Source organism: Haematobia irritans, chromosome 1 (genome assembly GCF_050003625.1).
Source record: "Haematobia irritans isolate KBUSLIRL chromosome 1, ASM5000362v1, whole genome shotgun sequence".
NCBI classification, from domain to species: domain Eukaryota; kingdom Metazoa; phylum Arthropoda; class Insecta; order Diptera; family Muscidae; genus Haematobia; species Haematobia irritans.
In genome coordinates this window covers 133,082,930-133,106,964 of record NC_134397.1, presented here as the reverse complement: position 1 = coordinate 133,106,964, position 24,035 = coordinate 133,082,930, and the positions used below count along the sequence as shown (strand labels likewise).

The 24,035-nt window shown below is 33.9% G+C and overlaps 3 protein-coding genes and 1 long non-coding RNA gene across 5 annotated transcripts in view; 3 read left to right on the top strand and 1 right to left on the bottom strand.

Moving 5' to 3' along the window:
• The window catches only part of LOC142221838 (uncharacterized), a 236,209-nt gene that overhangs the window by 144,839 nt on the left and 67,335 nt on the right, over positions 1 to 24,035 (bottom strand). The window lies entirely within an intron of this gene.
• Positions 5,733 to 6,246, top strand: LOC142242179 (larval cuticle protein 65Ab1-like). The gene is made up of 2 exons (XM_075313973.1): positions 5,733 to 5,875; positions 5,953 to 6,246. The coding sequence occupies exons 1-2, from the start codon at positions 5,760 to 5,762 to the stop codon at positions 6,167 to 6,169; spliced, it is 333 nt and encodes a 110-aa protein (XP_075170088.1). The 5' UTR covers positions 5,733 to 5,759; the 3' UTR covers positions 6,170 to 6,246.
• LOC142219861 (larval cuticle protein 65Ab1-like) lies at positions 6,191 to 14,626 on the top strand. Its single transcript, XM_075288634.1, has 3 exons — positions 6,191 to 6,203; positions 14,060 to 14,270; positions 14,362 to 14,626. Exons 1-3 carry the CDS (start codon positions 6,191 to 6,193, stop codon positions 14,576 to 14,578), a joined length of 441 nt encoding a protein of 146 aa, XP_075144749.1. The 3' UTR covers positions 14,579 to 14,626.
• Positions 22,306 to 22,760, top strand: LOC142242163 (larval cuticle protein 9-like). Its single transcript, XM_075313972.1, has 2 exons — positions 22,306 to 22,438; positions 22,516 to 22,760. Exons 1-2 carry the CDS (start codon positions 22,323 to 22,325, stop codon positions 22,703 to 22,705), a joined length of 306 nt encoding a protein of 101 aa, XP_075170087.1. The 5' UTR covers positions 22,306 to 22,322; the 3' UTR covers positions 22,706 to 22,760.

Sequence of the window (24,035 nt, the reverse complement as noted above, 5' to 3'; positions counted from 1 at the left end):
AATCACTCAATGATATCTCGAAAAAAAGTCTGTGGAATCACAATTGATTCGGTGTTCGATAGTAAATCAATAAGGATGAGTTTTCTGGAAAAATCTTCAAAATTAATGAAATGGTCTTTAAATTTGCTGTCTTCTTGCATCTTGACTACAAAGCAAACAAAGCATTTAAAAATAGGATATGTATTTAAAGCCTTTATTTTAACGACGATTTTTACTTGGAACAGCATAACCTATAACATGTTGGCTGATAAGTCCCCGGTATAACAAAGAAAAACACATTTTTTTGTTGTCAAAATTCGTTTTTATTATTCAACATAGTTCTCTTCAAGAGTGATACAACGATTATAACGACCTTCCAATTTTTTTATACCATTTTGGTAGTACTCCTTCGGTTTTGCCTCAAAATAGGCCTCAGTTTCGGCGATCACCTCTTCATTGCAGCCAAATTTTTTCCCTGCGAGCATCCTTTTGAGGTCTGAGAACAAGAAAAAATCGCTGGGGGGCCAGATCTGGAGAATATGGTGGATGGGGAAGCAATTCGAAGCCCAATTCATGAATTTTTGCCATCGTTCTCAATGACCTGTGGCACGGTGCGTTTTTTTGGTGGAACAACACTTTTTTCTTCTTCATATGGGGCCGTTTTGCCGCGATTTCGACCTTCAAACGCTCCAATAACGCCATATAATAGTCACTGTTGGTGGTTTTTGCCGCATCCATTTAATGCTTAGCTAGAGCATGTAATTGCCGCGAAAACCATGTCTTTTGTCTTTGTAAAAATAGTTTTCGAGCGGAGAAAAATTTATGGTGGCAATAAGCATTTGAATGGTTCTCAAATACCGCAAACATGTTCTATCATTTAAATGATAGAATTTGAGACCATTAAATGGTCAGGAAAATCATGTATCTGACCATTAATTTTTTTTACTTTTTTACAGGGAAAAAAGTATTTTTATAGGTTAAGTATAGACATGTCTAGAACCATTACATGGCCATAAAGACCATTTACATTTTTTTCGTGACCATTTAATTTTTTAACTTGTTTGCAGCGAACAGAATTTTATAAAAACATTGAGCAGGTATACACGATTTTCATTTTGCGCGTTAGTCGTGTGTTGATTGTTTCTTGGAATGGACGGAGAATACGGATTTACTGTGTTTTGTGTTAATTTATTTATTCAGAAGTGGCACGTGGTTTTATGTGAACACAAAAAAGGAAAGTGTAATTGAAAAAATGTACCTGTTTTTTGTTCTGCATTTTCCTATATGGTATCATTTATTTTTATTTGCAGTTACATGATGTCTGCGTTTGTACATTTGATGGGCACGAAATAAATATGGAATGATTACTTATTGTTGAAATTGAAACAAAATAGAGTGTGTAAAAATATATGATATTTGCTTGAAAGGCCTTATAAATACAAATAAACAATTAATTAGTTAATCAATAAATAAAAACAAATAAATAAAGTTAATTTTGTGTTTCCTTTTCTCAAGTGGCGTCCTTTTTTCGACGATGAAAAAAGTTTTTTCATAAAGATCAAAACATTTTAGGTTGTGACCATGTTCTTTTATCTAGGAGAAACACATTTTAATGAATACTATAACATTTTAACTCGTGATCATTGTCTTTTCATTCAAACAAAATTCTTTTTATCAATATAATAACATTTTAGATGAGGACAATTACATTTTTCTTAGAACCATGTTCACTGAGCCAACATGGTTGCAGGTTAAAATGTTACATGGTCGCCGCAAAAATAGCTCCTATCATATTATTTTGCTCTTCGAATATGATTGTGACAATCATGTTTCTTCTCTGCGTGCAGAGGCCATTACTTTGCCAGCGGACTTTTGAGTCTTTCCACGCTTCGGAGACGGTTCACCGGTCACGTTCCACTCAGCCGACTGTCGATTGGACTCAGGAGTGTAGTGATGGAGCCATGTTTCATCCATTGTCACATATCGACGGAAAAATTCGGGTGTATTACGAGTTAACAGCTGCAAATACCGCTCAGAATCATCAACACGTTGTTGTTTTTGGTCAAATGTGAGCTTCCGCATATCCAAATATTGATGAATGATATGACCAATACGATCCTTTGATATCTTTAAGGGCCTCTGCTATCTCGATCAACTTCATTTTACGGTCATTCAAAATCATTTTGTGGATTTTTTTGATGTTTTCGTCGGTAAATACCTCTTTCGGGCGTCCACTGCGTTCACCGTTCACCGTCCTCCGTGCTCATTTCACCACGCTTGAATTTTGCATACCAATCAATTATTGTTGATTTCAAGCCAAGTTTTTGCTTCCACCGTATTTTTCCCCTTCAGAAAACAGTATTTTATCAAAACACGAAATTCCTTCTTTTCCATTTTTTTCACAATAACAAAAGTTGCTTCACAAAAGATGCTCTATCTCACAAACTAATTGACTTACAGACGTCAAATTTTGACACGAATCATTTGAAGGTTGGTACTATATAAAAATAATATGCATTTAATACTAGCGACGCCATCTATGTGTCAGACCGGGGACTTATCAGCCAACCTGTTACTTGAAATCGAATCTGAATTTGAAAGTTTAAGTTTTCCTTAAAGGACTTTGATAGTACATGAAGAAAATATCTGAAAAAAAAATGAATAAATTAAAATTTCTTTCTTAAGGCCGGTACTATGTTCATTCTTGCGAAAAATTTTTATGGAAACCATTATTTCGCACATAGAAAGCGGCGTTTTTTTAGGTAGCTTGGAGCGCTATTTTACAGGGAGCGATATTGGATTAAGTTGGTGGTTGTGCTTGTTTTTACAAAATAACATTTTATTTTTCCTTGGGCAATTGATCTGCTATTCCTCTGATCTTTTGTATAGTTTCGGAACAAAAATATGGTCCGCGTTCGATTTATAAACCCGCACAAATAGTTTTTAATAAATAAATTATTTCTTAATTCACATTGCAAATGGCGCCGTGCTATAAACGTCAGTTTTTCAACACGAAAAAATAAAGTATCACAAATGGAAAAAATTTCGCAAATTTTTCGCATTTTTTGATTTTGTATGGAGTTTCAACGCGAAAACCGAACAGAGTACCGGCCTTTAGAATTTAAAAGAGATTTGTGTCTTAAAAGTAACCTCACATTAATTCTGCACTTCTTTGGCTCGGAATCAGTGCCAACATTATAAATAAATAAATAAATAATGTACGAGTATAATGGGACAAAAAACTATTATCTCAGAATAGTTAATAGAGATAAAACTATAGACTTGATTAGAGGTGTGCGCGTGACACGAAATTTTCGTGACACGCGTGATTCACGCGTGATTCACGCGTGAGTCACGTGATTCGTGAATGAAATTTTGACCAAATCACGTGAATGTGCGTGAATGGGACTGAACAAAAATGTGTCGTGCGTGATCGTGCGTGAACATCAAATTCTGTTCGTGAATGTGCGTGAGTAAATTTTTTTAAAATTCACGCTCACGACAAAATTCACGTTCACTAAAAAATTCACATTCACGAACAATTCACGCTCACGACAAAATTCACGCTCACGACAAAATTCACGCTCACGAAGAAATTCACGTTCACGAAGAAATTCACATTCACGAAAACTTCACACTCACGATGACATTCACGTTCACGAAAAAATTCACGTTCACGAAAAATTCACGCTCACGAGAAAATTCACGCTCACGAAGAAACTCACATTCACGAAAAATTCACGCTCACGACGAAATTCACGTTCTTCTTGTGCAAAATGTTAAGCAAAGTGGGGTAAAACTCTGGCTTCTGGGGCCATATAAGTTCATATCGGGCGAAAGCTATATGGGAGCAATATCTAAATCTGAACCGATTTCAACCAAATTTGGCACGCATAGTTACAATGCTAATTCTACTCCCTATGCAAAATTTCAACTAAATCGGAGCAAAAAATTGGCCTCTTTGGGAAAATAAGTGTAAATCGGGCGAAAGCTATATATGGGAGCTATATCTAAATCTGAACCGATTTGGCTGATATTTGGCAAGTTTTTCGAGACTCATAAAATATTCGGATTTACGGAATTTGAGGAAGATCGGTTGATATACACGCCAATTATGACCAGATCGGTGAAAAATATATATGGCAGCTATATCTAAATCTGAACCGATTTTTTCCAAAATCAATAGGGATCGTCTTTGAGCCGAAACAGGACCCTATACCAAATTCTAGGACAATCGGACTAAAACTACGAGCTGTACTTTGCACACAAAAATACATCAACAGACAGACAGACGGACAGACAGACAGACATCGCTAAATCGACTCAGAATTTAATTCTAAGACGACCGGTATACTAAACGATGGGTCTCAGACTTTTCCTTCTTGGCGTTACATACAAATGCATAAACTTATTATACCCTGTACCACAGTAGTGGTGAAGGGTATAATAATGATTGAACATTTTTACATTTTTAAATTGAAAACTTACTTCCAAATAAAAAATTAATAATTTTCGGAAATAATTGGTTTCATTGGTTCATTAAATTTTGGCTTAGATGTAAAAAAAAATTCTATATAGTATAATTATAATATATGTAATTATAATATAATAAAAAATAAAATAAGTAAACAATAACACTATAAATCATTGATTGCCTCAATTAAAAATTAATTAAGTTTTTCGGCCAAAATCAATCCAAATTTTAATTGAATTTATATTTTGATTTGATTAAAATGTTAATTGTATCTGTTAATTTTTTAATTGAGTACGTTTTCAACTTCTGATTTTTAATTAGAAATATTTTGGCGAATTTGTGTGGGTAGTTCATTTGTATCACGAGCGAGAGTGAGTAAGTTTTTAAGTTCGTACTCATTCGTGAATTACATTTTTTCGTTTGTTTTGTAAGTATAATAGTCGTGAACGTGCGTGAGTTGCATTTTACATCGTGAGCGTGCGTGAATAGTTTTTTTTATGAATCGTGAGTGTGTGGAAGTACGTTTCATTGTTCGTGAACGTGCGTGAGTAGTTTTTTTTCGAATCGTGAGTGTGCGTGAATAAGTTTGTTGTTCGTGAACGTGCGTGAGTTGATATATCCCGTCGTGAGCGTGCGGTAGTCACTATTCTGCAATCGTGAGTGTTTATCTTTGCAGGATTTTGGTTCGTGAACGTGAGTGAGCGTGAATCAATAGAAACCTTCGTGCGTGAATGTTACAAATTCATTCGTGAGCGTGCGTGAGTGTGAGCAATTCCAAAACGGGCGTGCGTGATCGTGCGTGAATGTTACGAATTCATTCGTGAGCGTGCGTGAGTGTGAGCAATTCAAAAACGGCGTGCGTGATTGTGCGTGAATGACATTTTGAATTTGTGAGCGTGCGTGAGCGTGCGTGAAAACTCCCTCACGCGCACACCTCTAGACTTGATATCCTAAGGGTCCGAGGAGCATAAATGCCATTACATGATGCTGCCGATGCTATTTTACACTACATAACCGATCCCAACAAGATTGCCTTTAATTTGCATTAAATATTAAATAATAATCAATTATTGATACAAAAAATGTATTACGTAAATTCATGAAATCAGCATTCCTATTATTTTGTGTAATTATTATGAATATTTTTTATAAACCACTAGTTCATTAGAAAAAAGACAATCAAGTTCTATGAAACTGGGTGTGGTTTGCAGATACCATCTATGCAGGTATAAAAGAGCTCTGTATTGGCATATTCGATATCCATAAAGTTGAAAACTTTCTTCGGAACAACAATCAAACAAGAAAAATGAAATTTTTAGTTGTCCTTGCTGCTCTTTGCCTTGTAGCCTTGGCTTTTGCTGATGAACATGCTGAAATTGTGAAACAAGACTCCAAGGTTGATCATGATGGTTACTCTTTCGAGTAAGTTATGGAATAATTTCACTATACATGCTTAATGCAACTGATTAACTCGCCAACTTTTTTTAATGAATTTCCAGATGGGAAACCAGCGACCACACCAAACATCATGAGGAAGGTAAGGTCGTAGGTGGTGATGGCAAAGATGATCATGGTCATATTGTTGTTCATGGAGAATACAGCTGGAAGGATCATCATGATGGCAAGGAGTACTCTGTTAAATATGTTGCCGATGAGCATGGTTTCCAACCTTCTGGTGATCATCTTCCTCATATCCCCGACAATGGCCATCATTAAATGTTCAAAACTTTGACTGGAATGAATGATGGAGGCAACAATTGAAATAAATTTGCAAATGATTCAAAAATCCTATAGCACTATATTGTTTTATTTTTCGCAGTGGTATGAAAATTACTCAGAAATATATATGGGAACAACGAAAATTTATTTTGTTGTTAAAATAAGGGCAATTGTTGCAATAACCAAGTAAAACAAGGCCCGGATGGTATTGGTAAAAGTAATTTCTTAAAAAGAATTATTAAGTGCACTACATTGGTGTCCTATTGCATTTCCATTCTATACATACACTTAAAAAAAGTTTACTTGAATTCAAAGATTTTGACCTTCCTTTAAGGATTTAGTATTGAGCCAAAGTTGCTTCTTCTTAAAAATAAAAATAAATTTAAAATTAGAATACAGATCTCATTTATGGAATTTTCGTTCTCTCTTTGTGATTGATTGACAAATGTATTAATGTACAAATAAATGTACTATTGTGCTGAAATTTTGTACCTACACTTATTTTCTCTGCAGGCAGGTTAGTTTCGAAAACGCATTGTAAAAAATTTACGTGGTATTAAAGACTACGCAATCTAAATTTTAAGATGTGCATTTTGCACAATAATAAGGACAAATTTATTTAAAATAATGAAATTTGAATTAAAATAGAGTTTCTAATCCTTGCTTTAAATTTTTTTTATTAAATTTAGGAAATTTTTTTTTGGAAATTGGCGTTCCTCCGTTAAAGTCGTATGTCTTTGAGCTTAAGTAAATTTTCCTTAAAGTAAAGAAAAACGTTATTGATTTAAACAACTATTGAATCTTTAGATTTAAGATAAAAACTGTTCAAATATAGGCTAAGATTTATTTTGAGGATTTTGTATCTTTGGTTTAAAGTTTTTTTTTTTTGGAATTAAGCAAACATTTTTTACTTTTATAATTTGGATTTTTAAATTGGCATTTGTTTGTACGTAAATAGCTTTTTTAATATATCGCAAAAAGAGAATGAAAATCCTATAAATGAGATTTGTATTCTAATTTTTATTTTATTGGTCCTAGATTTAACATAAAGCCAGATAAGTCCCTAAGAAAATGTCTTTATTTTTTGAGAAGCCGCATCTTTAGCTCGGAATCATTACCAAAATCATTAAGGGAAGGTCACAATCTTTGGAACCAAGCAAACATTTTTTTTGAGTGAACATTTGCTATATATCGGATTGTGTTCTGATACATCCCCCGTAAAGACCGACATCTCGTTTCACTGAAAAATGTTGTCGTGAAGCCAATGATGTCATGCCCTTAAAATACGAATGCAAATTTTGCTTAGCATAGAAGACGCATTTCTCTAATATAAATTTTTTTCTTTGTTCAATAGTCGATAAACTTTTCAATGAAGTCGTATTGGCCTTATAATTAAGTGATTTGGCTTCAAAATGGGTATTATAACATGAAAGAAACATTTTTTTTGGGTAAGGTCGAATTGACTTTAATAATTCAGAAAAATTCTTTAAAATTAAATAAAAACTTTTTGCATCTTGACTACAAAGCAAAAAATCGTTAAAAATAGGACATGATTTTCAACACTTTATTTTAAAGAAGTTTTTTACTTGAAACATAGCATAATTACTACTGGAAGTCGAGTCTGAATTTGGAAAATAAAGTTGTCGTTAACTCGTTTTTAAAGGACTTTGATGGCATATGAAGAAAAAAGCTGAAAACAAGTATATACGACCGTAAGTTCGGCCAGGCCGAAGCTTATGTACCCTCCACCATGGATTGCGTAGAAACTTCTTCTAAACACTGCCATCCACAATCGAATTACTTGAGTTGCGGTAACGCTTACCGATGGCAAGGTATCTTAAAACCCCCTGACACCGTCTTCTAAATTGTAAGTAAGTCCATACACTGAAAAAATATTGTCGTGAGGTCAAAGATTTCATGCCTTTAAAATACGAATACAAATTTTGCTTAGCATAGAAGACGCATTTCTCTAAAATAAAGTTATTTTCCTTGTCCAAAAGTCGATAAACTTTTCAATGAAGTCGTATTGTCCTTATAATTAAGTGATTTGACTTAAAAATGGGTATCTTAACATGAAAGAAAAAATTTATAGGCTAAGGTCAACTTGACTTTAATAATTCAGAAATATTCTTTAAATTTAATGAAATTGTCTTTAAATTTGTTGTCTTTTTGCATCTTGACTACAAAGCAAAAAATCGTTCAAATATAGGACATGTTTTTCAAAACTTTATTTTAAAGAAGTTGTTTACTTCAAACATAGCATAATTTCTACTTGAAGTCGAGTCCTAATTTGGAAAATAAAGTTGGCGTTAACTCGTTTTTAAAGGACTTTTATAGCATATGAAGAAAAAAGCAGAGAAAGCGAAAAATTAAAATTTGCTTCCTAGAAGCAAGTACACAAAACCTAAATTTAAAAGAGAATTATGTCTTAAAAGTATCCTTACTTGTATTCCTCGCTTCTTTGGCTCGGAATCAATACCAAATTTTTTAAAGTAAAGACAAAATCTTTGGAACCGAGTATGCTTTTTTTTTCAGTGTACGTGGTATATATTATACCAAACAAGTATATACAGCAGTAAGTTCGGCCGGGCCGAATCTTAAATACCCACCACCATGAACCAAATATTAGGGTTTCCTTTGAAATTTCAGGAGGACTTGAGGACACTTCCCGAAGATAAATTTAAAAATTTCATCTATGAGGACTATATCAGATTCTGGATTTCTAAGAACCATTTTTGTTTGAGTTTTAGAGGAATCATTAACATCTCTTGTAAATCTGTAGATTTTCACCCGAGAAGTAAAATCTGGAAATTTTACATTTAGTTTCAAGCAATTTTCATGATCAGTGCGCCTTCTATACCCTCAAAAAGTGAAGTCGGTCTATATGGAGGCATTACCAAAACGACCGATAAAAACTTAATCCGATACACGTTTTTGTGAGCCTAAAATACCAGAATATTTACAATTTCAAGCAAATCGGATAAAAACTACGGTTTCTAGAAACCCAAGGAGTTAAATCGGGAGATCGTTCTTATTGGGGCTGTACTAAAATATGGACCGATATTCACCGTTTTCGGACACCTCTTTATGGCCCGAAAATATCTCTAGATTTCCAATTTCAGGCAAATAGGATAAAAACTCCGGATTCTAGAAGCCCAAGAAGTAAAATCGGGATATCGGTCTATATGGGGGCTATATCAAAACATGGACCGATACTCACCATTTGTGGCAAACCTCTTTATGGTCCTAAAATACCTATAAATTTCCAATTTCAGGCAAATTGTATATAAACTACGGATTCTATAAACCCAAGATGTAAAATCGGGAGATCTGTCTATATGGGGGCTATACCAAAACATGGAACGAAAATGCCGAAAATGGTCCGTTTTTCGGCACACCTTTTGATGGTCCTCAAGTACCTCTAGATTTTCAATTTCAGGCAAATTGGATGAAAACTACGGTTTCTATAAGCCCAAGACCCCAAATCGGGAGGTCGGTTTATATGGGGACCATACCAAAACATGGACCGATGCTCACAATTTTTGGCACACCTCTTTACGGTTCTAAAGTACCTCTCTATATCCAATTTCAGGTAAATTGGATAAAAACTTCGGTTTCTATAAGCCCAAGAAGTAAAATCGGGAGAACGGTCTATATGGGGGCTATACCAAAATATGAACCTATACTCACAATTTTTGGCACACGCATTTGTGGTCCTACAATACCTCTAGATTTCCAATTTCAGGTAAATTGAATAAAAACTGCGGTTTCTATAAGCCCAAGACGTAAAATCGGGAGATCGGTCTATATGGGGGCTATACCAAAACATGGACCGATACTCACCATTTTTGGCACACCTCTTTATGGTCATAAAATACCTCTAGATTTCGAATTTCAAACAAATTGGATAAAAACTACGATTTCTATAAGCCCAAGACCCCAAATCGGGAGGTCGGTTTATATGGGGACTATATCAAAACCTGGACCGATATAGCCCATCTTCGAACTTGACCTGCCTGCAGACAAAAGACGAGATTGTGCAAAATTTCAGCACGATTGCTTCATTATTGAAGACTGTAGCGTGATTACAACAGACAGACAGACGGACATCGTTATATCGTCTTAGAATTTCTCCCTGATCATGAATATATATACTTTATATAGTCGGAAATCTATATTTCGATGTGTTACAAACGGAATGACAAACTTATTATACCCCCGTCACCATTCTATGGTGGTGGGTATAAAAAGACCAATTAAATACGTATATAATTCAGTTTCACAAAATTTTCTATAGAAATACAATTTTGAAAAAAATTTCTATAGAAATAAAATTTTGACAAAAGTTTCTATAGAAATAAACTTTTGACAAAATTTTCTATAGAAATAAAATTTTGGTAAATTATTTTTGACTCGAGTGGCAACAATGATTATGAACCGATATGGACCAATTTTGGTATGGTTATTAGCGGCCATATACTAACACCACGTTCCAAATTTGAACCGGATCGGACGAATTTTGCTCCTAAAAGAGGCTCCGGAGGTCAAATCTGGAGAACTGTTTATATGGGGGCTACATATGATTATCGACCGATATGGACCAATTCTGGCACGGTTGTTAGAGATCATATACTAACACCATGTTCCAAATTTCAACCGGATCGGATGAAATTTGCTTCTCTTAGAGGCTCCGCAAGACAAATCTGGGGATCGGTTTATATGAGGGCTATATATAATTATGGACCGATGTGGACCAATTTGTGCACGGTTGTTAGAGACCATACACCAACTACATGTAGCAAATTTCAGCCGGAGCGGATGAAACTGGCTTCTCTTTGAGGTTCCGCAAGCCAAATCTGGGGATCGGTTTATATGGGGGCTATATAATTATGGACCGATGTGGACCAATTTGTGCACGGTTGTTAGAGACCATACACCAACTACATGTAGCAAATTTCAGCCGGAGCGGATGAAACTGGCTTCTCTTTGAGGTTCCGCAAGCCAAATCTGGGGATCGGTTTATATGGGGGCTATATATAATTATGGACCGATGTGGACCAATTTTTGCATGGTTGTTAGAGACCATATGCCAACTCCATGTACCAAATTTCAGCCGGATCGGATGAAATATGCTTCTGTTAGAGTCTCCGCAAGCCAAATCTGAGGGTCCGTTTATATGGGGGCTATAAGTAATAGTGGACCGATATGGCCCAATACCATCCGACCTACATCAATAACAACTACTTGTGCCAAGTTTCAAGTCGATAGCTTGTTTCGTTGGGAAGTTAGCGTGATTTCAACAGACGGACGGACGGACGGACATGCTTAGATCGACTCATAATTTCACCACGACCCAGAATACATATACTTTATGGGGTCTTAGAGCAATATTTCGATGTGTTACACACGGAATGACAAAGTTAATATACCCCCCATCCTATGGTGGAGGGTATAAAAACGAAAAATTAAAATTTGCTTCCTAGAAGCAAGTACACAAAACTCAAATTTAAAAGATAATTGTGTCTTAAAAGTATCCTTCTCCGCTTGTTTGACTCGCAATCAATACCAAAATTGTTAAAAAAAATTGTTAAAGTAAAGACAAAATCTTTGGAACCGGACATGCTTTTTTCAGTGTTTGACTTCTTCTCAGTCCATAGTTTGATATAGCCCCTATAAACCGATCTCCCGATCAGCATATAGACGCCGCTTTGTTTTTAAATTTAGTACGTGATGTCCTCTAACAACCCTCAAAAAAATTGACCCATATCTGTCCATAATAATATATTCCGATTCGGTTGTAACTTATTTATCGGCTCCTCTATATAAGCCTATCAAGTACACGCAAAAAAATAATTCTTTCCTGCCAAACGAAATTTTAGACAAACAAAGTTCGTTTCTCATTTGCTTTTCGTTGAAAGGAAGTGTATTTGGAAGAAAAGTATATACTTTTTGTGATAAACGTTTATTCTTTTCCAAGATGTAAAAACAATTTCACAAAGACTAACTCAAAAAAATTTTTTTCTGGCTAATTGCATTTTCCCTCACATCTTTCCCACTTCCACGAAGTTTTTTAGTTTTTAGCACCTTTTTCTGTAACACAAACAATGTAGAAGAAATTATACGATTTTATAAATTTTAAATTTTTTTTTTACCTTTCGCCTGGACGGAGAATCGAACCGCGGACCATGCAATTTGTAAGCCAACACACTATCCACTGAGCCATGTAGCCGTTATTGTCATCAATAGACAATTACCCATATAACTAAGTTATATTTATATAGCATAGCTTGCGGCGCCCACGAGCCGATTAAACAAAGATTATTTAACAGAAAAATACATTTAGTTGGGCACCGTGGAGCAGTGGTTGCTACGTCTGACTTGCATGCCAAGGGTCGTGGGTTCGATCCCTGCTTCGACCAAAGTTTTTTTTTTTTTTTTTTTTACATATATTCCAGATATGATCGGAAGATTCCGAAAAAATTTTCAACATTACATTCTACTATATTAAATTTTTAGTATGAACTGTAAACTGTGTCTTATTAAAGACATAAATTTAGAAAAGAACAGTATTTGATATAAACGAAATGGACTGTGCTGTTGGTTCAAAAATAACTTTTTTTACTGAAAAAATAAAAATATTGTAACAAACGAATTTTTTTGGTGATAAAAGTGTATACTTTTCGAAGCAATTCAAAAAACTCTAACAAAAGAAAAACGTTTTCGGTACACGTTTTCCAAACGTTTTTTTTCTTTGCGTGTACTAATGAGGCTTTTGTAGGCATTTATTCTGACTTCCTTACCTAACATAGACTACATATGGACTAAAATTCAAATTAGGCGACAATATTAACCCTTTTACTACCGAAATAAACCTAATGATAAAAACTTTTATTTTTCTACTGTTTTTACTTGTACTAACAGCATGTAGAACAAAAATTGTCATTTCGAAAACCTACCTCAATTACTTCAAGAGCTATATGAGCTTGTTCTGACAACTTGATTCGTGAATTGTGACCAAAATAAGTGCTATTTAGCCTATAATATCTTTCAAAGTGTGAGAAAAGAACCCGTAAAAGTATCAGCTATAGTTTTTGTATAAATGTTAATTTACTAGAAACATACAGTACAAAAATTGTCTCAAATTTTCGTATTTTTCGTTTATTGTTAAAGAAGTTTATAAAAATGTATTTTAGACCTCATCAATATGGACAAAACTTATAGCTTATTTAGACTAAAGCCTCTACTTTAAAATAACATCGAGAAATAAATCGAAACTCAGTGGGAAAATAGAATTTGGTGTCTTTTGCGAATGTCGTTCTAAGTGGACATCGGTAGTGAAAGGGTTAAGAATAAAACTATATCTTGCAATCGGCAACTGTTACCACAACCTAAGTAATTCAGTTGTGAATGACAGTCTTCAGTAAAACTTTGTACTCCAATTTTTCATGTTGTAATTAGAAAAATATTTCAATTAAAATTTAGCAAAATTATTTTTTGGTATAATAACTCCGGGTAAGGGGAAGGTCATCTATATACAGGAATTAGGTACAATAAAATGTCATTACAGAGGAAAGAATAAGATATTCGCTTTTTTATTTGTCTTTTCAGTGCTTTTATAAGCGGTTTCACACCACTAAGACAAAAAACAATTATTTCACGAAAGGATTTGATAACGTAAGGGCGCGAGGAACTTACATACCATGTCTCTTGCCCACTCGTAGTTATTCAAATTTATAAAACAGATCCAAATAATTAATTATTAACAAATAACAAAGTATTACGTAAACTCATGAGATAAACATTCTTAAAATACTATGTAATTATTATGCTTTTTTTTTCATTTATTTCATTAAAACGTGTTTGTTGTTCTTTGAAACTGGATTGCAGATACCATCTATGTGAGTATAAAAGAGCTGTTCGATTGCATATTCGATATCCATAAAGTTGAAAACTTTCTCGAGAACAACAATCATAGAAGAAAAATGAAATTTTTAGTTGTCCTTGCTGCTCTCTGCCTTGTAGCCTTGGCTGTTGCTGATGAACATGCTGAAATTGTGAAACAAGACTCCAAGGTTGATCATGATGGTTACTCATTCGAGTAAGTAATTCATAAATAAAAAAAAGTTCGCCATATAATTTAATCCATTATTCCCATAATGATTCTCACCTATTTTTTTCAAAAATTTCAGATGGGAAACCAGCGACCACACCAAACATCATGAGGAAGGTAAGGTCGTAGGTGGTGATGGCAAAGATGATCATGGTCATATTGTTGTTCATGGAGAATACAGCTGGAAGGATCATCATGATGGCAAGGAGTACTCTGTTAAATATGTTGCCGATGAGCATGGTTTCCAACCTTCTGGTGATCATCTTCCTCATATCCCCGACAATGTCCATCATTAAACAATTAAAATAAATTTGCAAATGATCAAACAGATCGAAAAAATCGTATTCCATTATTTGTTTTTTTTTTTATTCTCTGGGGTTCCAAAGATTTTGTCTTAAGGGGATGGGGAGTATACTAACTTTGTCATTCCGTTTGTAACACATCAAAATATTGGTCTCTGTCCCCGATGTCCGTTCAGGCGTACGTCTGTTGAATTGACGCTAACTTCCGAACGAAACAAGCTATCGACTTGAAACTTGACAAAAGTACCCAACAAAAAAAGCGTCGCCACTTCTTTTTGGATCCGGAAGTGGTACAAAATTGGCGCAGAAGCGATGAATTTAACACGGGCTTATCATTGGACGGATGTCCACCATTCCAACAGCCGTTGCACTGAATTTGCATCACATCTTAAGTTGTGATTCGAATTCAGTGTTTTGGATGTGAATTAAAATATTTTGCCAAATAAATAATTTTTACCTCCACCTAGGGTTGCCAGATGATGGTTGCCGAAATCCAAGACATTGCGCGTACATTTCGGGATTTGTCGGGACAAACAGTCACATTTTTCGAAAAAAAGTTGTACATATTTTATCACTTGGGAAATTTGCATAAACGCCATGGCATAGTCCTTATTGTCTCCAGACTTTGAAATTCTTAAATATGTTGGTGCCTCTGAAACTTTCTCCCACAATGGCTGCGATGATTTTATATCAAAAGTAAACATTTTTGGGTTTTTAATTTTTTTTAACCCGAAACCTTAACACATATTTACTGGCATATTATTTTCGGTTTTGGCAAACAAACTTAAGATCTGAGGTGACAATCGCTGCATCTTTTGTAGGCCTTTCGATACAGGGAATTCGGATATCGCCATGGACATGGTTTGGGTATATGTCGCATCAGAGTTGGGGATTGTTATAGTGTTCCGTAAGAGTCTAGGGATAAAATCGAACTATGATATGTTGACATGGAGTATAGACTGGACTAATAATTTGTAAAAATGCATTTCGAAGAAAAACATGTATTTGAAATAAAATTAGATATTTGCGTGTATTTTTTTTTGTACACATACTTTTTCTCTTAGTGATGAATGAAATGGTACAAAATCTGGCAGACAAATGTTAATTTAAAAAGTATGAAAATCTAAAACCAAACATATTTTTTAAAGCGATTTAATTTCGAATCGTTTTCATTTCTAAGAAATGGAAAAAAATTAAAACATATGTCTTGAATACTTGCAATTTTGATGAATGATTTTTGACAGATTTTGTGAAAGACTCTTCCTGGAGACTGAATTCCGGGACAATCCAGGCGAATCCCGGCCATCTGGCAAGCCTACCTCCACCATAGGATGGGGGTATATTAACTTTGTCATTCCGTTTGTAACACATCGAAATATTGTTCTAAGACACCATAAAATAATGGTATTGGATGGACCATATCGGTGCACTTTTCGTATAGCCCCCATATAAACGGACCCCCAGATTTGGCTTGCGGATCCTCTAAGAGAAGAAAATTTCATCCGATCCGGCTTAAATTTTAGTACATGGTGTATGTATGTTGTCTCTAGTAACTATGCAAAAATTGGTCCACATCGGTCCATAATTATATATAGCCCCCATATAAACCGATCCCCCGATTTGGCTTGCAGAGCCTCTAAGAGAATCAAATTTCATCCGATCCGGCTGAAATTTGGTACATGGTGTTAGTATATGGTTTCTAACAACCATGCAGGAATAGCCCCCATATAAACCGATCCCCAGGTTTGATCTCCGGAGCCCCTTGGAAGAGCAAAATTCATCCGATTCGGTTGAAATTTGGTGCGTGATGTTAGTATATGGTTTCTAACAACCATGCAAGAATTGGTCCATATCGGTCAATAATTATATATAGCCCCCATATAAACCGATCCTCAGATTTGACTTCCGGTGCCTTTTGGAGAAGTAAAATTCATCCGATCTGATTAAAATTTGGTACGTGGTGTTAGTATATGACATTTAACAACCAAGCCAAAAGTGGTCCATATCGGTCCTTACTCATATATAGCCCCCATATAAACCGATCCCGAGATTTGGTTTTGGAGGAGCAAATTTCATCCGAGTCAATTGAAATTTGGTAGATTGTGCTAGTATATGGCCGTTAACAACCATGCCTAACTAGGTCTATAGTTATATATAGCCCTCAGATAAATCGATCCCCAATCACACAAAAATTGGTCCATATCAAGTTAATAATTCTATATAGCCCCCATATTTCAATTCTGGCTCTCTACGTAACATGCAAAAGTCCATGTCGATTCGTAATTTTTTTGTAGACTTACCTATACATACCTTTTTTGTCTAATATATACCACGTATGGACTAACTCACAATTTAAAAAACGATGTTAAAAAGTTTTAAGATAACACAACCCAAGTAATTCCATTGTGGATGACAGTCTTTCATAGAAGTTTCTACGCAATCCATGATGGAGGGTTCATAAGATTCGGCCAGGCCGAACTTACGGCCGTATATACATGTTATAATTCTTTTTTATAGGAAGAATAAACTAACTCGTACGAAAATTGAACTAAATTATACTCAACATTTTCAGATTTCCACAAAATGTGTGTTAAAATCAGGAAAATTTAATGCCCTGTTCTACTTTTTAGCCGCAGTTCACGAAATTACATCCTCTCACAGAAGAAAAAATTAAATTAAATCGTATTGTCATTTATTTTAGTTCATATTGAACTTATGTGTACGGTCATTGAACTTTATACCCACGTTTAGTTCATAAAATGTCTTAAACATTTTATGAACTAAACGTGGGTATACTTAAAAAAATGAAAATTTCATTGGGCTGTGGAAAATTTCGCAAAAAATAATAAAATTTAACTAAAAACAATTAATTTTTTGCAATAAGAATAAGTTAAATTTAGCATTAGTTTAACTGCGGAATTTTTTTTTCTGTGTAATTTTTAATGCATTCTAACGCTTGCCTGCACCGTTTTATCTCAAATATTTTCAAAAAATCGCAATTTTTCTGGATTGGATTTAGCATTCTTTTTTAACAAATATTTAATAATTTGTACCATTTTATTAATGCTTACTCTGTTCTTATCCCATCTGAAACAAAAAAAGCTAAAATTACTCATTAAAAATATGAAAAAGGGAAAAAATTGGGAAAAACTAAAGGAACGTCTTGTGTAGTTAAAATAAAAACATCTTTAGGAGGACATTTTTGGGAAATGCTTTTAAAGTTGTGCCTTTGGAACAACTTGCAAATTTTATACCCTGCGCCACACTGTGGAACAGGGTATTATAAGTTAGTGCATATGTTTGCAACACCCAGAAGGAGACGAAATAGACACATGGTGTCTTTGGCAAAAATGCTCAGGGTGGGCTCCTGAGACGATATAGCCATGTCCGTCTGTCCGTGAACACATTTTTGTAATCAAAGTCTAGGTCGCAGTTTTAGTCCAATCGACTTCGAACTTGGCACAAGTATGTGTTTTGACTCAGAATAGAACCCTATTGATTTTGGAAGAAATCGGTTCAGATTTATATATAGCTCCCATATATATATTTCGCCCGATATGGACTTATATGGTCCCAGGAGCCAGAATTTTACCCTAATTTGCTCAAAATTTTGCACAAGATGAACAATTAGTATTATAGTCAAGTGTGCCAAATTTTATTGACATCGGTTCAGATTTAAATATAGTTCACATATAAATCTTTCGCCCGATATGGATATTACGGTCCCAGAAGCCAGAGTTTTATCCCAATTTGGTTGAAATTTTGCACTAGGAGTAAAATTAGTAGTGTAGTCAAGTGTGCAAAATTTTATTGAAATCGGTACAGATTTAGATACAGCTCCCATATATATGGTTCGCCCGATTTACACTCATATGACCACAGTGGCCAAACTTTTACTCCGATTTAATTGAAATTTTGCACAGGGAGTAGAATTAGCATTGCAGCTATGCGTGCCAAATTTGGTTGAAATCGGTTCAGATTTAGATATATCTCCCATATATATAGCTTTCGCCCGATTTACACTCATATGACCACAGAGGCCAAATTTTTTGCTCCGATTTAGTTGAAAATTCGTACAGGGAGTAGAATTAGCATTGTAGCTATGCGTGCCAAATTTGGTGGAAATCGGCTCAGATTTAGATATAGCTCCCATATATAGCTTTCGCCCGATTTACACTCATATGACCACAGAGGCCAATTTTTAACTCCGATTTAGTTGAAATTTTGCACAGGGAGTAGAATTAGCATTGTAGCTATGCGTGCCAAATTTGGTGGAAATCGGTTCAGATTTAGATATAGCTCCCATATATATGTTTTTCTGATTTCGAAAAAAATGGTCAAAATACCAACATTTTCCTTGTAAAATCGCAACTGCTTAGTCGAAAAGTTGTAAAAATGACTCCAATTTTCCTAAACTTCTACTACATATATATCGAGCGATAAATCATAAATAAACTTTTGCAAAGTTTCCTTAAAATTGCTTCAGATTTAAATGTTTCCCATAATTTTTTAGTAACATTGTGTTCCACCCTAGTGCATTAGCCGACTTAAATTTTGAGTCTATAGATTTTGTAGAAGTCTATCAAATTCTGTCCAGATCGAGTGATATTTAAATGTATGTATTTGGGACAAACCTTTATATATAGCCCCCGACACATTTGACGGATTTGATATGGTATCGAAAATTTAGATCTACAAAGTGGTGCAGGGTATAATATAGTCGGCCCCGCCTGACTTTAGACTTTTTTACTTGTTTTTTTTTTTCGGTGTAGTTGACATTATTGCAGGTGGGAGGATATTGCAAATAGGTCAGTAATGCTGGTGACATTTCTGAGTGTTTCAAAGCTTCTCTAAGTGGTTGAGCCACCGTGGTGCAATGGTTAGCAAGCCCGCCTTGCATACACAAGGTCGTGAGTTCGATTCTTGCTTCGACCGAACACCAAAAAGTTTTTCAGCGGTGGATTATCCCACCTCAGTAATGCTGGTGACATTTCTGAGTGTTTCAAAACTTCTCTAAGTGGTTTCACTGCAATGTGGAATGCCGTTCCGACTCAGCTATAAAAAGGAGGTCCCTTGTCATTGAGCTTAACATAGAATCGGGCAACACTTACTGATAAGAGATGTTCACCACTGTGGTATCACAATGGACTGAATAGTCTAAGTGAGCCTGAAATATCGGGCTGCCACTATACCTAACCTAACCTAAATAGCTCATATAGAGCCCCATATAAACCAAAACCCGGATTCGAATTACGGAGCATCTTGGAGGAGTATTTTTAATACGATTCTGTTGAAATTATGTGCTAGACGTTAGTATATACGCTCTTACAATATGCAAAATTTTGTCTATAGTGGTATATGGGAACTATTTAGCTTTAGGAACTATAATAGCTCCCATATAAACCGACTCCCCAATATTTAAATTTGGAAGCCTCATAAAGAAACAAATCTCATCTTATGCGATTAAAATTTAGCCCTCTAGACGGACGAAAAAGAGTGTTTTTCATATGTTGGGGTGTAAAAACTTTTTTGGTGGAAAAAACTTTTAATGGCATTTTCTATATGTGTTTATATTTTTAAGGCGCCATTTGGCTACTTCCATTTTTTTTTACTTGCAGCTTATTCTCTCGGTCTCTCTTTCTAGACACATATATGTTTATAGGAAATTTCTAACTTAATATATATGTTTGCATTCACACATATTATATTTAAAACAATGTTATGTCCCAAACGTAATATGTTCTAACATATTAAAATATATGTTGCAAACATGTTATGCTAGTTTATGAACATTATATGCTTGCACCCAAAAATAATGTGCTAAAAATTTGAGTTCCAAACATATATTTTTTTTCATATTTAGGTGAATTCTATAGAAAATTTTGTCAAAATTTTATTTCTATAGAAAATTTTGTCAAAATTTTATTTCTATAGAAAATTTTGTCAAAACTTTATTTCTATAGAAAATTTTGTCAAAATTTTATTTCTATAGAAAATTTTGTCAAAATTTTATTTCTATAGAAAATTTTGTCAAAATTTTATTTCTATAGAAAATGTTGTCAAACTTTAAGTTCTATAAAAAAAAATTGTCAAAAGTTTATTTCTATAGAAAATTTAATTTTTATACAAAATTTTGTCAAAATTTTATTTCTATACAAAATTTTGTCAAAATTTTATGTCTATAGAAAATATTGACAAAATTTTGTCAAAATATTATTTCTATCGAAAATTTTGTCAAAATATTATTTCTATAGAAAATTTTGTCAAAATTTTATTTCCATAAAAAATTTTGTCAAAATTTTATTTCCATAGAAAATATTGTAAAAATTTTATTTTTATAGAAAATTTTGTCAAGATGTTATTTCTGTAGAAAATTTTGTCAAAATTATATTTCTATAGAAAAATTGTCAAAAGTTTATTTCTATAGAAAATTTTAGAAAATTTCATTTTTATAGAAAATTTTGTCAAAATTTTATGTCTATAGAAAATTTTATTTTGTATAGAAAATTTTGTCAAAATTATATGTCTATAGAAAATTTTGTCAAAATTTTATTTCTATAGAAAATTTTGTCAAAATTTTATTTCTATAGAAAATTTTGTCAAAATATTTTTTCTATAGAAAATTTTGTCAAAATTTTATTTCCATAGAAAATTTTGTCAAAATTTTATTTCCATAGAAAATTTTGTCAAGATTTTATTTCTGTAGAAAATTTTGTCAAAATTATATTTCTATAGAAAATTTTGTCAAAATTTTATTCCTATAGAAAAAGTCTCAAAAGTTTATTTCTATAGAAAATTTTAGAAAATTTTATTTTTATAGAAAATTTTGTCCAAATTTTATGTCTGTAGAAAATTTTGTCATAATTTTATTTCTATTGAAAATTTTGTCAAAATTTTATTTCTATAGAAAATTTTGTCAAATTTGTATTTCTATAGGAAATTTTGTCAAAATTTTATTTCTGTAGAAAATTTTGTCAAAATTTTATTTCTATAGAAAATTTCGTCAAAATTTTATTTCTATAGAAAATTTTGTCAAAATTTTATTTCTATAGAAAATTTTGTCCAAATTTTATTTCTATAGAAAACTTTGTCAAAATTTTATTTCTATAGAAAATTTTGTAAAAAGTTTTATTTCTATAGAAAAATTTGTAAAAATTTTATTTCTATAGAAAATTTTGTCAAAATGCGCAGCAAAACGGACCGGGTTCGGCTGGATATACTCTTGATTTTCAGTATCAGAGCTTTACAATTCATATCTCTTATGGTGAGTAAATAAGCCTCGGTCCAATTTGGCCCCGTTCTAACTTGTTTGATATAGACTATAAGTACACGGATTTTTCTAATTTATTGGTAATGTACCTGGAAACCGTTTATATCACCATATTTGCCTGAAATTTCAAAAATCTTTATATCGCTACAAGTTCTTAGTGAATTCTTGTTTCTATGGAAAGTGAGCCCCAAGAATTCGGGTGATTAAATTCCATATTTATGATATTATATCGCATATGTAAACAAATTGAAAGTATGTTTTGAAGCTCGCACATCTTGTAATTATTATTAAAATTGTTATAATGTCTAGTTATCTAAAATATTTAAAGCAATTGCAATAAAACAGGTTCTTTCAATCATGAATGTTATCGCAAATTACCGTCAGTTAGGTATAAAAAAGCTTGATATTGACTTCAAGAGTATCCATAAAGTTGAGAACTTCTTCTGGAACAACAAACAATCTAGCAAAATGAAATTTGTCATTGTCCTTGCTGCTCTCTGTGTCCTAGCCTTGGTTGCTGCCGATGATCATGTTGAAATTTTGAAACAAGATTCCAAGGTTGATCATGATGGCTATTCATTTGAGTAAGTTTCTGTTTCTATCTGTATCACTTCAGGATATTTACAATTGAACTCTTATCACTTTGCTTTATATATTCCAGATGGGAAACTAGCGACCACACCAAACATCATGAGGAAGGCAAGGTTGTACCTGGTGATGGTAAAGACGATCACGGACACATTGAAGTTCATGGAGAATACAGCTGGAAGGATCATCATGGAAAGGAACACTCTGTTAAATATGTTGCCGATAAACTAGGATACCATCCATCTGTTTCACACAGTAATTAAGCTGGTCCCTTTGTCATATGAACAATAATAATATGTGCAACAACTCACGCCGATTCTTTATTTGACTCAATTAATAAAAAAAGTATTGCAAAAAAAATTACCTAAAAACGTATATTTGGTTTTTTGTAAATTTAGATCTACTGAATAGTTCATGTACCCTATTGGACCCTTCCAGTTTCAATCAAAGAATATTCCAAAAGCATGGTATGGTAGCAGAAATTGAAATGGTGGGGTTATAACAGTGTGGGGGTTATAACAGTTTATGGATATACAGAAATTTTTTTTTTGGGTTCGCGATGGCATTTAATAAGACCTCAATGACCATATGCATGCATACAGCTTCAAAGATCGTATTACCGACTACGTGACACAAAGAGAAATCTGGTGAAATATATATCTTATATCTGAGTCGTCAGGGATAGAAGGATAAGCTGTGCATCGCATGATGACCATAACTGCCAATGTGAGCGGGGAATTCCACTCTGTGTGTAACCGCTATACACTCTGTGGGTAACAACTATATACGGCCTACTAAGGATTCCAGCTAAGAAGTTATTTGAATCTGTCTGTTACGAAGAGAACGTTATAATGCTTCTGCAGGGAACGAATCCTAACAGACTCAGCAGGAGGGTAGAAAGGACGGCATATGACTGGACCCTTGTTAATCCGTAGAAGACAGAATTATGCCTATTCACAAGAAGGACTAAAATTTGACCAATATAAACCGAATTTTTTGGTCAAGACGGTACTAGTATCTGATAAAATAAAATATTTAGGAATAACGTTAAACAGGAAACTGAATTGGAAGAGCCACATTAAAGAGAGGACAGAGAAAGCCTACAAATGTTGGGCATTAAGCCTAGTACTAAGATCACGTTTTCGCACGAAAAACTGTTATACTTCATAAAGGGTGATTTGTTAAGAGCTTGATAACTTTTTTAAAAAAAAAAACGCATAAAATTTGCAAAATCTCATCGGTTCTTTATTTGAAACGTTAGATTGGTCCATGACATTTACTTTTTGAAGATAATTTCATTTAAATGTTGACCGCGGCTGCGTCTTAGGTGGTCCATTCGGAAAGTCCAATTTTGGGCAACTTTTTCGAGCATTTCGGCCGGAATAGCCCGAATTTCTTCGGAAATGTTGTCTTCCAAAGCTGGAATAGTTGCTGGCTTATTTCTGTAGACTTTAGACTTGACGTAGCCCCACAAAAAATAGTCTAAAGGCGTCAAATCGCATGATCTTGGTGGCCAACTTACCGGTCCATTTCTTGAGATGAATTGTTCTCCGAAGTTTTCCCTCAAAATGGCCATAGAATCGCGAGCTGTGT

Excerpts from the sequence above, each read along its gene's own strand:
- LOC142242179 (XM_075313973.1), top strand. The coding sequence starts at position 5,760 with ATGAAATTTTTAGTTGTCCTTGCTGCTCTTTGCCTTGTAGCCTTGGCT. Across the intron at positions 5,876-5,952 it reads CATGATGGTTACTCTTTCGA|ATGGGAAACCAGCGACCACA; the intron begins GTAAGTTATGGA and ends ATGAATTTCCAG.
- LOC142219861 (XM_075288634.1), top strand. Across the intron at positions 14,271-14,361 it reads CATGATGGTTACTCATTCGA|ATGGGAAACCAGCGACCACA; the intron begins GTAAGTAATTCA and ends CAAAAATTTCAG.
- LOC142242163 (XM_075313972.1), top strand. The coding sequence starts at position 22,323 with ATGAAATTTGTCATTGTCCTTGCTGCTCTCTGTGTCCTAGCCTTGGTT. Across the intron at positions 22,439-22,515 it reads CATGATGGCTATTCATTTGA|ATGGGAAACTAGCGACCACA; the intron begins GTAAGTTTCTGT and ends TATATATTCCAG.